General features: G+C 39.1%; 1 protein-coding gene across 2 annotated transcripts in view; it reads left to right on the top strand.

The window, feature by feature from the left end:
• LOC148941568 (uncharacterized) overlaps positions 1 to 15,014 on the top strand; it is a 154,501-nt gene that overhangs the window by 44,276 nt on the left and 95,211 nt on the right. For both annotated transcript variants that reach the window (XM_089104501.1, XM_089104500.1), the window contains exon 4: positions 14,684 to 14,994. In XM_089104501.1, coding sequence (XP_088960627.1) covers positions 14,684 to 14,994 — 311 coding nt within the window. The remainder of the gene's footprint in view (positions 1 to 14,683; positions 14,995 to 15,014) is intronic.

Below are 15,014 nucleotides of genomic sequence, written 5' to 3'. Positions count from 1 at the left end.
CAGCAATCACCATTTTGCAAATCACCCAATAAATCTTCAGTCCCATTTACCTTTAACAGCAGAGAATCTGTATCCCCATAGTAAACTTGAACCTCCCCCTCCCGTGGCCATTGCACCTTGCACACATTGTAAAAGAACGACAACATGAGCTTTTTTGAAATATCTAGGACTGAACTACCTCCTGCATTATTCTTGTTCAGTACCACATTTCGCTTTTTCCTGTGCAGCAGAACCATGCCGGCCTCTATGCTCGTGAATGATGTAAAATTAGGGTCGGCAACAATTCGTGCACACTCTAGAGGGTCAGTCACGACGTCGCAGCGAGATCTATTACGAACGCTTTCACACATTTTGCCAAACGCTGAATTTAGAATGAGCTTGTACAATTCCTTCTCTACCTTGGAATTTGCCTTAGAGCGTTTATCGACAAAAGTATCGATAAACGTTTTCAAGTAGGGTCGCTGATTGAACTGTAGGACCCTGTGTATTTTGGTGATCTTGAAGCCATTGCTCACCATCCAGTGCAAAAGCACATGGTGAACAACGATATTCTCTTTAGGGTCCAAATCAGCAATCAGTTTCTGTTTAGAGGGAGTCCAGTGCATCCCCATATCCCCAACCAATGAACGATTGTAGGGGCTCAGCGAGTCCCTGCTCACGGGTCGATTGATACAGGGAAAGACAAACTCTTTGACTGAGTCCTGAAGCACCAGTGGAATGTGACCGTCAATTTCAAAGAACGATCCGAGTAGCCTGTGGTCCTTGACGATGTTAATGTCGGGGACATTGCAAGGATTCTGAATTCATTCATATTTGATACACGGAAAAGAGCAGTTAGATATTGCCCAGGGGCAAAACGAGCTTGTGTCCGAGAACACTGCATTTGACTTTGCAGTGTTGCTTAGTTCGCTCGGATCGGTTGACAAGACGCGGTCCCCATGAAATACATACCCTCCCCTCATTGAACGCTCTACAAAAAGGTGCTGATCTACGTCGGTGATTAGGCCTATTTCCTCCCTGCTAATTTTTAAAATTAAATCCATTACTAAATTGGGTGTAGAAAAATAGTAGCCTATATCTAACCCGAACTCTGAATAGATCTGGTCCGTGTTCTTACAGATTATATCCAACAGAGTTAAAACGTCACTGGACAAGTACAGTCTACAATAATCCCACCCATTTTTACAACTCCCCTTGGACCACACCTTCTTGGCAAACTCGTACTCCTCGGCTGTGCATTCACTGTTGGTCAGTGAATTGTAAAAAGCTTCAATTGGAGGTAGTTTCTCCTCACTTAAGCATGCGCCAGAACAGTAATAGTCGTATGCGTATATACCTTGGCAGGTCAATAGATCATACATTTCACTGTCTTTAGAGGTCCTTTTGAGGAAGTAAGAACTATAAAAATTGTCGCTTTTTTGCAAATGAATCACTTGAAAAATAGCCTTGGGTACGAAACTAAAGGAATATCTAAACTTGAATTTATTCAAGCACATACGCTCAATACACACAGCTAGCTATTTCAGCTCGAGAAGCAACAACTTCTCAGCCGATTTGGGAATAAACTTGTAGATAAATGAAATATTTACCCATGGACAATCTACTCCCCCTCCCTCCCTGTGCATACGTGCCAGTGCTGGTAAAATAAATTTCAAGTCATAATTGGAATTATGAATAAAAACAGGGATAAAAAACTGTTGGCTAACATTTAAATTAAACGATTGATGAGTAACCCCTCTAAATTTACTACCTCTCAAGGATATTTCCTGCCACAAATGGTCATGATCTCTAACTTTCCCCCTCTCCCCTCTTTTCCCTTTAGTCCCCTTATCCCCCTCTACAAACTCCCCCTTACAAACCCAAAGTATTTTTTTGTTTTTTAATCTCGAGACGATCCTCGGCAGACAACACCATTGGATAATGGGTATTTCTAAAACGAGAAATAGCACCATTAGCCGTGTCAATTAGTTTAGTCAGTGCCTTGACCATGCATTCCCGCTCATCCAATGTTTCAACTATTTCTAACAACCGCACGGTGTTAGAATTGTCTCTTTGCGCGCGGGCGTAGGACACTGCAATGGCCTGGTGTTCTTTGACTCGGTTTGGAAATTGGGGGTCGTTCATCTCCACCAGCTTAGCTTCACAATCCAAAGATATTTTGTCGCACTGGAGAAGGGTATTTTGGAAATTTTTGAATTGTAGAATGCCCTATCCCCTGAAACCGTTTCCACTGTCTGGAAGCCGTGCTGTCTACAATGCCTCATATGATACCATAGTTTCATATCACTACGGAATTGTGAGAAGCATGTTGGACAGTAGAAACGTTCCCCCTATGCTTACCACCCCCCAGAACACTACTCATGTCAGTGATAGGGTCCAAATGACCGACTGCGTTCGGTTGACTAGGTGGTATGTATAGCAACCAAACCCAGTGTTTAACCAAATCAACTGAGGGACCCCTTACGGGGAAGACCACCCCCTTCTTTTTAGAACGAGTTCCATCTTCAAATTCTGTGTCATATTGTACCCCAGTAACGCCGATATTTAAATGGGCATTAGCCCTTTCAAAAATATCAATAGATCGAAGCGTTACTGGGTATTTCCCCTCTAAGCAAGAAAAATCTACAACTGGGAAATCGGACCCTTCCTTCCCATGTACAGCCCAGTGATCTAAATTCGTCTTGGTAGCGTCATCTGCTAGAGGCTGAAAGGCTGATATGAGGAAAGCATATCTGAAACACTTTTGATCTGTTTCAAAACAGATCTTCTGGACCCCACGGCAACCTACTAGATCTGGATTATATTTTAAAACTATACCCTCATCCTTATATCCTCCTCTTAAAATAAAATCTTTCTTAAATTTACATATATTTACGCTTAAATTTTCAACAAAAAGAACTACTGAGCCACTCCCATTTCTCAAACGAGAAATAGCACCATTAGCCGTGCCAATCAGTTTAGTCAATGCCTTGAGCATGCACTCCCGCTCATCCAATGTTTCAACTATTTCTAACAACCGCATGGTGTTAGAATTGTCTCTTTGTGCGTGGGCGTAGGACACTGCAATAGCCCGATGTTCCTTGACTCGGATTGGAAATTGTGGGTTATTTATCTCCACCAGCTTAGCTTCACAGTCCAAAGATATTTTTTCGCACTGGAGAAGGGTGTTTTGGAAATTTTGGAAACGTAAAATAGCCCTATCCCTTGAAACCGTTTCCACTGTCTGATAGCCATGCCGTCTACAATGCTTCATGTGATCCCGTAGTTTTATATCACTACGGAATTGTGAGAAACATGTTGGACAGTAGAAACGTTCCCCCCTATGCCTACCACCCCCCAGCACACGACTGATGTCAGTTATAGGGTTAAAATGCCCGAGTGCAGTCGGTTGACTAGGAGGCGAACATAATACCCACACACAGTGTTTCAACCCCCAAACTGAGGGGCCCCTAACTGGGACAACCACCACCTTCTTTTTTGAACGAGTTCCATCTTCAAATTCAGTTTCGTATTGTACCACAGTAACGCCAATATTTAAGTGAGCATTAGCCCTTTCAAACATGTCAATGGATCGAAGCTTTACTGGGTATTTCCCTTCGAAACATTAAAAATCTACTACTGGGAAAACGGACCCTTCCTTCCCATGTATAGCCCAGTGATCTAAATTCGTCTTGGTAGCGTCATCTGCTAGAGGCTGAAATGCTGATATGAGGAAAGTATACCGGAAACATTTTTGACCTGTTTCAAAACAAATCTTCTGGACCCCATGACAACCTACTAGATCTGGATTATAATTTAAAACTATACCCTCATCCTCATGTTCCCCTCTTAAAATAAAATCTTTCTTTATTTTGCAAATGTTTACGCTTACAGTTTCAATAAATAAAGCTAGTGAGCCACTTCCGTTTTCATTATAGTTCTCAAGATGCGTTATAATTTGATTCATCCAATCTATGAAAGCTCCATCAAAATTTTCTAAATTTGGATAAACCAAACGCATCTCGGAATGTACATAATGATAGTAAACTTCGCTTTTTCTCTCATTTAAATAAAAAACCTTTGAAACAATGGAAACCCTAATTGAATCCCTACCTCCCCACAACTGAATCTGGTTCTCCAGAAGTGCACGAATTTTATCTACATATGCATGCACAATCTCTATAGGGTCATAAACAAATTTTCCCTCCATTAGTGTATTAAAAGGGTCCCCAAACATTGCAGCGAAAACAACTATAAGATTCAAAATTCTGTTGGACCGCTGAAAGTCTGGGAGAGTTGTACCCACATCCCCCGGTGGTAGAATAACCCCTACCCCAAGGTGTTGAAAAAAAACTGGCGAATGATCCACGTAAGTTGTTAGAAGTGGAGTCGTTAGGGTATCGGAGGCTGGAGGGTTACCAGTTAAATCCCAGGTAAAAAAGTCTAAAATTTGCAATGTGTTTTGACTCAGCAAAGGTAAGTCCCCCAGCTCAACAGCGCTATAATAAACAATTAAAAAATCACCTATAAACTCGTCAATATTATCTGCAATTTGATGTAAATCATCCCATAGTGAATTGTTGGGGAGCTCCACATGTGCTTCCTCTTCTTCCCCAACTGACGAGCAGGGGGGAGATGGGGAGTATGGAACCAATGGGACAACCTATAAATGAAAAATAACTTATTTTCAAAGTGTTCAAATCACCCCTAAAGTTTTTAAAATTTGGATTAATATTGCTTAATAAAATTTGGTTAATTCAACTTAAGATAAACTAATATATGACATGGACGGAAACAATTTGTTCGTTTATTTTAAAAGTGTTAAAATTTTTTTTTTGTTTTTCGCGGCACTTTCCCACATTGCACCCCTGTGGCGCTTCCCTGACCCGTGGCGCTTTTCGGAGCCACAGCGCATCCCTGTGGAGCTTCTTGGGGCCCGCATCGCTTCCCGCGATGCTTCTCGAGCCCGTGGCGCTTCCCTGACCCGTGGCGCTTCCCCCGGCGCGTCCCTAACCGTGCCCCACAGCGCTACCCGGGCCCATCGGCTCCGCGGCTCCCTGGCCATTTATATAATGTTCTCCAAAAACCGTATTGTTAGACGGCATAAGACCAAGTTTCTCTCTAAGTCCGTTCTACAGGTTCGGTGGGCTCCTCATTAGCTCACAATTATTGTAAGCCACCGCGCCAGTGTTTCGATTTCCAAGACTGAACTTCAGACAAGGAAACAGTATACTTAGATGCTGTAAACCGTTAACTCAGTATATCGTCAACAATGTTTCCCCATCACTAAAATATTGGCAAGGCTTTGTAAGCTATTTTCAGTGCAAATTAGAACGTCAATATGTACAATAGATAAAAGGAATAATCTCTCTTAAAACTATGTGAAGAATAGCATTCACGGAGTTTCAAAGGTACCTAAAAATATTCGCTTATGAGATAGCGGCGAAGAGATAGGGGGAATGCATAGAAAATAGCAAAGATTAGAAAAAATAGCATTTTGAGTTTCAAAGGCGGTGATTATTAATAGAAATTACCTAAAAATATTCGCTTATGAAATATCGAAGCGATAGCAAAGATTAGAAAAGAGCGGTTTCTTTGCAAAAAAATTACATTTAGATATCTCCGAGGGAGGTGGGGAGCAGAGAAAAGAGTGGTTTCATTGTAAAAATTACATTTAGATATGTAATATGGGGTTAATATCCCGCTGAGATAAGTTTATATTGGGATTGAAAAGGACTAAAAATTGGAAGAAATAGAAAGGTAGGAAAAAATGCATACATTTGCATAACCCCTCTGGGCTTGGGCACCCGAAGGGCCAGGTAGTGTGTGTTGGAGGGTGGACGGGGCGGCGTCGCTATGTTCTTGCGCGACTGGGCTGGCTATTTCACGATCTTGCATAGATGAGCCGGCAGGGTTCACCATATTATAAGAAGCCGCCCATTCTCTTTTCGGTTTTTGACCGGACTGTATGGTGGCTGCCTCGTCATCTCTGGCTTTCTTGGAAGGAGGGGGCACGCATTCTTCATAATTTGCCTTAAAAAGAAGAGAAAAAATTAGTATCAAAATAATTTGCCCCTTTTTTACAGAAAGGAAGTTATTAACCATAATTTTGTTTAGTTTATCACTAAGAAAGCAAAAAGTAAAAATTTTGCGAGAAATATATCTAGCTCAGAAATCAAATGTTTTTATTAGACAATCAGTAGTCTATAGCCATGGGATAGGAATCATTGTTTCTATTTTTACCATTTAGATATTCCAGTCTATAGGCTTTAAATTAGATCGCTAACCCATCGACCTGTAGGCCTATATTTTGCAAACATAGGTTAAAATGCTATTCAATTTATACATAATATTAGCTTCATGCAACTCCCAAAGACTTTTCTAGCCCTGCATTGTTTGTTTTCATTTTTCTCCGATGGCTGTAGAATTTAATGTATAGCCATACCCAAGTAAATAATTTAATTACAAATAAGATTTTAGAAGCACTGTATTGCCCCCTCCCCCCCTGACACCACCTTGGATGTAAAAATTTTTATAATTAATTTTACAATAATCTATTTAAAAGGCTCTCTGACCAATACAAGGTTACGAAACTCGCTTATGAGATAGCAGCGAAGAGATAGGGGTGAATGCATAGAAAATAGCAAAGATTAGAAAAAATAGCATTTTGAGTTTCAAAGGCAGTGATTATTAATAGAAATTACCTAAAAATATTCACTTATGAAATATCGAAGCGATAGCAAAGATTAGAAAAGAGTGGTTTCTTTGCAAAAAAAAATACATTTAGATATCTCCGAGGGAGATAAATTTAAAACAATGGTTGGGGGGGGGTGAGGGGTTAATATCCCGCTGAGATAAGTTTATATTGGGATTGAAAAGGACTAAAAATTGGAAGAAATAGAAAGGTAGGAAAAAATGCATACATTTGCATAACCCCTCTGGGCTTGGGCACCCGAAGGACCAGGTAGTGCGTGTTGGAGGGTGGACGGGGCGGCTTCGCTGTTCTTGCGCGACTGGGCCGGCTATTTCACGATCTTGCATAGATGAGCCGGCAGGGTTCACCATATTATAAGAAGCCGCCCATTCTCTTTTCGGTTTTTGACCGGACTGTATGGTGGCTGCCTCGTCATCTCTGGCTTTCTTGGAAGGAGGGGGCACGCATTCTTCATAATTTGCCTTAAAAAGAAGAGAAAAAATTAGTATCAAAATAATTTGCCCCTTTTTTACAGAAAGAAAGTTAGTACCCTCATCCATATAATTTTGTTTAGTTTATCTCTTTTCAGTAAAGCAAAAAGTAAAAATTTCGCGAGAAATATATTAGGCTTAGAAATCAAACGTTTTATTAAACAATCAGTAGTCTATAGCCATAGGATAGGAATCATTGTTTCTATTTTTACCATTTAAATATTCCAGTCTATAGGCTTTAAATTAGATCGTTAACCCATCGACCTGTAGGCCTATATTTCGCAAACATAGGTTAAAATGCTATTCAATTTATACATAATATTAGCTTCATGCAACTCCCAAAGACTTTTCTAGCCCTGCTTGCTTAATTAGTGTTTTAATTTGACAGAAGAATAGTTCCTTTGATCGCGTTTGTAAACCGGAAAAAAGGGTGACAGCTAATTATAGGCCTCACATTGGAGTCTTGTGTCAAAACCAGAGCGAGCTAATAACAACAGTGACGGAAGTCAGTATACACTTTAAATCACAATAGAGAAAGGCTATAATTTAACGAAAAGATTATTATTTCCATTTGCGAGAATTTGGTTGTAAAACAGTGAGGGGTGGGGGGGGTAGGTTTCGAGGGTAAAAAGAATATATTTACGTTTTCCTAGTGAGTATAATGATGTTTGTATTGTATGTGGGGGGGGGGGGAGTGGGGGTTTGGGGTAAAGGAATATATTTACGTTTTAGCTGAACATACTGGAGGTTGTCCAAGGAAAATAATTTTGAAAATAAAACGGAACTTACATGGTAAATTGTAGTTGCCAAGGCTTCTAATTCATCAATATTATCCATTGTTATATCAACTATGTCAAAATACTTTCTGATAATTTAATCACATTGCATGTCCGTTATATACGAAATCTCAAGGGCGAATTGTTATGTAACGGGGAAACTATATGTGACCAGCCCTCTGATTGGCTGAGAAGGAGGATGTATCCAACTCGCTGATTGGCTGAGAAGGAAACACGTGATCTAACTGTTTCCGGGAAACTCATAACATTGGCGAGAGCAACAACAACAAATACTATTTCTGGACACCATGACATTCGCGATCGATTACGCAATCAAGTTCTCGGAAATTCACTTCCCCCTCGAGTCCTAGATCAATAACATTGTTCCCGTTAGAATTCAATGCGCATGTGCAACCTTCGTTCCGGAGTTATTACACATAGAAACATCAAATAAATCGACCTTGGAAAAAGAGGTCATTGACCGATTACGCAATCATTCTCACTAGGGAGGCTATGCCCTTATTTGGAGTCCCGTCAGTATTCTATGCCCATATAAGGAGTCCCCGTGGGAGTAGAACCCCCCTCTCTACTGTAGTCGCACCTGCCTGTAGGCCCAAGTGATAAATCCCTGAATGAACACCTAGAAAAATATGGGGAAAGCAATCAGGAAGGGTGTGCGAAATCAGGACGGCTAACCCCACATTAAACTTCCTGGCTGAAGGGCTGTGAAACAAAGATCAGCACCGCCGGTTTGAACTTTAGAGTCTAGATCCGCTTCTTTTACCTTTTTGTATACCTTATATAGCGTCTTTTGATACAGTTAAACATCTCCCTTCAGTATTCCCTGAAGTTTAACCTTAATACCCATACCTTTTTCTGCCACACTCAGGATCAAACATTCCCCCTCTTTCCCAATGATATATCCTGCGTGTAAACAGTTGAAACATTGCATGATTTACAACCCTTTGTCCAGAAGCAGTGGGGGGCAAAATATTCCAAGAGGCATAGCTTTTAGAACTTTTATCTATTTTGAAATAAATGGCTATTTCATAATTTTGATCAGTATTGGGGGGGGGTTCTAAATAGGAGAAGGGAGGTCCTTTGCCCTTCAGTCACTGTTCAACGTGCCATGAAAGTTTAAACTTAATACCCTCAGCTGTTTCTAAGACATAGCTAATGCGCCCTTTTTACTATTAGCATGCACAGAGTGTGTTTGGATTTTGTTCAACATCCCCCTGAACATTCCCTGAAAGTAGTCACAAGTAGCTGTAGTCGCAGTTGCAACATCCCCCTATACATGCTTTGAAAGTTTAAACCTTATACACCCAACCATTCTTAAGATATGGCAGATAAGCTTTTTTTTTAAACCAGATGCCCATAATGTCTTTTGATTTAGTTTAACATAGCCCCCGACATTCCCCGAAATTTCACCTCAATATCCTTAGCCTTTTCGAGCACACTCACAATGAAATATTCCCTCCTTTTCCTAAAGATAAATCCTAAATGTAAAGAATGGGCAAATTGCATAATTTACGATCCTTGTGCCGAGGCTATGGGTGAGGGGTATAGCAGCCCCTGAGGCATAGTTACTAGACCGTTTGATCATTTTGAACAAAATTACATTTTCAAAATTTCGGGTGTGCGTGTAACTGAACCCCTGTAACTAAACCCCCGTAACTAAACCTGAACCCTCGCGCAACTGAGCCCCCGTGTAACTCAACCCCATCTAACTAAACACTCATGCAACTGAACCTCGTGTAGTCTATACAACCCTAAAACATAAGTTAGAATCTTTACATGTTCGATCTTTTTCGAATTGTTCGTTTTTAAAGTCATAATATAAATTCCTGTCAATATCATTCATATTTGGCGAAAAAGGGCGTTTAGGTGGAAGCCCTCCTATCACTTTTGACTCTTAAGAGTGGCACTGGAACTTTTGAATTCCAATCGAATGAGCCCCCTCCAAAGTTGATAAAAAAAAACCTTTTCAATTAAAACCTTACGTGTTAGCAATGAGCAACTAGATTAACTTACATCCCTTGCCCTGGGAGCTGTTGGTGGGGCTGTTAACCCCGGTGACGGGGTTATTTGACCTTCGGGTTATTTTGAACAAAATGGCAATTAAAAATTTTTTATCCAAATATTTGGGGGAAAATGGCGGTTAGGAGGGAGAGGCTGGCTGCCATCTGATTACCGTTGATTCTTCAATAATGAACTAGAACTCTCCAATCTAATGAGCCTCCTCCAGTATTTATACGACCATACTTTCCATAAAAACCGTATGTTTTAACAATCGGTAACTCAGTTTTTTTTCTCAGTTAAGTGCAAATTATGTTCTGGTCTTGAGAAGGCATGGGGATTTTCAGCCATGCTCTTGTTAATTTCTGCTTCTTTTTTTTTATTTTGAATCGGTTATTCATTGCAATTTCTGTTCGATTTGAGTTTCATTTATTTATTGATGGTGATTTGTGATAGTTTCATCCTTGGTAAATTATTTTTGTTCATTTTTGGTATAATGGAGTTCTTTACTTTTCTTTTAAAAACTTATTTTGTGGGAAAAGCTTTTTAAATTAATAATCATAAATCATTGAAGCCTAATGGCTCGTACTTATAGGCATCTGATACAGTTCTATTCCATGTACTTACTACTTTTTTTTTGTCGTGTTTCTTAAGTAGTTAAGACTTAGACAGGGAGCCAGGAACAAGTTTAGTTTTGCATCGCTAGTAAGTTCCAATTACCGTGCAGCTTGAACTTATCTTATTTGTCCACCAATTGAGAGTTTTATGGCAGTCATTTGGGGAAACTAAACCATAGTAATTATAGGGCACCAGGCTCCTCCCACTGCCCCTTTCTTCGCCCTCCCCCCAAAGGCACCCAATCAAAATTTCAATATAGCCATTCTGTTTTACATAGCTGAAAAGTTTAGTAACTATGCCTCTGGGGATGACGAGACTCCGCATAACCCTTGAATAAGGGCTGTTGTTCATACAATTTTTTCATTGTTTACATATTGGATTTATGGTATTGAAAGGGGGGAGTCGCATAATTTCGTAAAACGCCTTGGGGGGGGGGGCAAAGCTTAGCCAATCTTCCCAAATCAAGTGAAAATGACATCAGTGAAACATCAAGTGAAATGAAAAATGAAAGTGAGCCGTATAGTACCGTTGAGCCAAAGATATATAGGCCTGCTAAAGATAACTTACCCCTTTCTCGGGATGGTTTAATTATGTAGGCTTAAATTGTCTGGCTTTATCTTCCACATCTTTGGCAGTTTCATCCATGGCCTCCTCTTCGCCCCCCCTTAATTCAAATTTTAGCGCTTTCTTCACTTTCTTTACATTCCTCTTATTTTCATATGATCTTCATCTATCACCCAAATAATTCTTGTACAGGCCCCTCCTCCTCTCTATTAATCATAAACTATTTTCATTAATATTCGTATCTGCGTTTATAACTTTCTTCCCTAAGGCACCATCAACAACTTCACAAACAATTTTCTTAAAATTATTCAATTCATCTTCTATATTGGCAAATTTTAAACTCTTCATTTTAGTATTTACCTGTTCCTGGGAACTCTTTCTCAAATTCATATCTTGGAGTCTATCAGTGTCGACAACATAACAGAGCTTTTTTATGAATCATCTTGAAAGGCATTTATTTAATGACTTTAAAATATAAAAAAAAAAATTCCCACAGGGTGGAATATTTAAAGATTCTAACTTGTGTTTTACCCCATGATATTACTTCACATTTGCAGAATACTGAAAAACTGAGTAGGCTATAGGGGTTAAGTCGCCCGATGGGTTCAGTTGCACGGGGTTTAAGTTGCACGAGGGTCCAGTTAAATTGGGTTTGGTTGCACGAGGGTTCAGTTACACAAGGATTCAGTTGCACGGTGGGGCAGTTGCAATGGAACTTCTTCGCTATAGTTTCTAATTCGTTATACTCCTTGTTGTCGCATTTTTCAAAACTATATGTTTACTTCTGGGGTTGGGGGGGGGGGAATGATGGAATTTATTTTCTTGAAATCTACTCATAAATATGATGTCATTCATATAATTTTTCGGTACAATCCCATTTTATGGGCCTCTCGGCTTAATCACTGTAGCTTAGGCGATGATAAAACCCGTTTTTCACGTCTTAACTGTTATAGAGCAGGCAATGATAGCAAGGTTTACATTGCGTACACGATATTAAACTGGTTTTTGGAGTTTAGATGGGGAAAAAGGTACATAGGTTTGGTTAGGTTATGTGTTTAATATATGCAATGCTTTACCCCCCCCCACCCCTAATGTGAAAATATATAGCCCAAATTTGTTTCTAAACTATTATATATTCCTCCTTTTTTATTTTATTTCATAAGCATCAACCAAACTTGAGTTTTTAGAGGCCCATAAAATGGGATTGTACCGTTTTGTATTTTCATTAGAAAGTTTCTTGTATAATTTTGCCTTAATCATAGACACTAAAAACGATACAACCACTACTGAGGCAAATATGACGTATGTATGCTTTTCGAATATATTCATAAATATTACGTCACTCACCTGAATCTGTCTTCCCAAATTGACGCTCTTAACAAATTTTCTTCAACTTCTGATCTATATAGATCACTATATAGGCCCGAATATCCGAGGATACAAATTTTCCCGAAAAGATATGGAGCTGTTTTGAGAAAAAATACATATCTCTCTTATATACTAATACCACGGTAGCGGAAGCTTAAACTTAAAAATTCAAACGGAAGCTTAAACAAAACGAATCAGAAATTCTTCTGTGCCTTTACCCAAAGCTTGTTTGGTCAAAGCAAAATTTTGAACCCTTTTAAACAGCCATATACGCATGAATCTACTTTAAGCAGTAGTTTCGTCAAACTAGTTGGAATAAATTGGTATCTTAAACGAAAACTATTGAAAATACTTGATACCCCTGCCCAATAACCTTAAAATACTTGACTTTAAATGATGGTGAAATTTAATCAGAAAATTGCTCGATTTTTTCTTAATTAATTAAAAAAAACTTTTTCCACAAAATAAGTTTTTCAAAGAAAAGTAAAGTATCCTAATACATAATAATTCTTAATACATAATTACATAATACATAATTCATAATATCTTCCTCAAGCTCAACTACTCGGTTGATTTGTTCCAAAATCTGTTCAGTAAGAGCAGATATTCGAGGTTAGGCAAGTGGCAAGCCACTCGGCACGTGGCAAGCCACTCGGCACGTGGCAAGCTTCGATATATGGATTCTCATTGTCGCTTGTTTTCTAACCACATACTCTTCTTGATGTCATGGCGAAACCATAGGTTCGATAAAACAATCCTGGGAAAAGTACAAATTCTTTCTTAAAGTTGTGACCTTTGTAGATTGTTCTTGTGACCTGAAATGTCAATGATTTAACCAATTAATGATTTTGGATATGCGAAAGGGGACCAAGAAAAAGTTCTAAATGACGATATGATAGGGCCCTACGGATTTTATGCTCACTAACTTGAAGCTCTTGACGAGGAATTTCTCGATTGGCATGTTGTGAACGACCGAAAACCATAAATTCAGTTTTTGTAAAATTTGGTACTAAATTATTAGAAACAAACCATCGATTAACTGAAGTAACAGTTATAATCAAATTTCAATCAATTTGGATGAGGGAGGTGCTCCGAAGTTTGAAAAACTAATTACCGGGGCTTCAGCTCCACAGTTTTAAACGTGAATTAGTTGAACAATTCTTTTTTTTTATACAGGAGTGTTCACAAAGGGTTCCAGTTGCGGGTTAATGCCCCATGATAGATAAGAAGGCTGTAATTTATGCATTTAAATAAGAGAATGAGAAAATATTACCATTTTAATCCCTGTGAAAACAAAGTGCACGGTAGTTCTTAACTTCTCTCCCCAAGAAAGGTCCTGATGGCACTCGTGATCCCCCCCACCCCAACTTTCCACGGGTGTATCGGTATCATTTGAATACGACTGGTTTTTGTTTACATAGAAACAAATTGTCTATAATAACAGGCGATATCACCCCCCTAGCATCAATGTTACAGACCTAGTAAAAATAAAAATATTTCAAGAATCAAGGGGGATTTGATGCTCATTTCTACCCTACTTTTTCTAAATTCCTTTCTCCTTCTAACCTCATCCCTAAGGTTCTCTGATTATTTGCGCTAACTCCATGCAAAGACCACGTTCTTCACAATAATAATAACGAAAAATATTTTTGTCTTCTTCTTAGTTTAAGTATGTCTGTAAATTAGCAGGTGCTTTAACGTGAAAAGTGGAATTGTGTCTGAAATTGGCTAAAGTTGTTGCATTACCTTCTGTCATATTAGTTATGGTCTCTTACAATTTAATGTATTCTCGCTGTCTCACTTGTTCTTGAAAACCGTGACTATAGCCACTCATGCTGTATCAAACTACACCAGATCCCGAGCACCCTGTAAATGGCATATAATAGAAGGTAAAAGAAGTTAGAGACTTGTCGCCTTGTTTGATTCTGAGTGGATTCTTTAAAAAACAAGGGGGAGAAAAAAACAGGTACGAATACGGAAGGTTCTTCAATCCCTCTTATCAGAAATATCCAGATTTCGTAATTTCTGTTTTCCTTATAATGTTCACATACTTTTTTCACTTTTGTTAGCTTATCCCTTCCCCTCCCTAGGGATGGAATCCTGCATACGCTCTCAATGCGGTAAATGCTTTGTTATCTGTGCGCCATTTTCTTATTTGATTTTCCTTTAATCAGGATCAACTTTGTCCAAGTTCTGGAAGTCAGATGTCCTTCCCTCATCATCACTTAAACCATGATAAAGAAGAAGTAATGTCAACACTCATGAGAGAAGTACGTCATCTTCGCCAGGAGCTCTCTTCACAAACAAGCAAGCAACAGGCTTTAGAAACTCTCATGCAGAAGGCTGTGGCTGAGCTAGAAGAAGCAAAAGCCGAAATAATGAAGTTGCAAAGTGAAATTGCACGTAGTACATCTGATGATAAAATGGCAATCACTTCACTGCAAAATAGCTTAAATATACTACAGAATGAGATAGCTCAAGACAGGTATTGTTGTTTTTCTTTCC

Source organism: Artemia sp. Qi Xiang Cuo, chromosome 18 (genome assembly GCF_049724085.1).
Source record: "Artemia sp. Qi Xiang Cuo chromosome 18, ASM4972408v1, whole genome shotgun sequence".
Classification (NCBI taxonomy): Eukaryota; Metazoa; Arthropoda; class Branchiopoda; order Anostraca; family Artemiidae; genus Artemia; species Artemia sp. Qi Xiang Cuo.
This window is presented reverse-complemented; position numbering and strand designations above follow the sequence as displayed.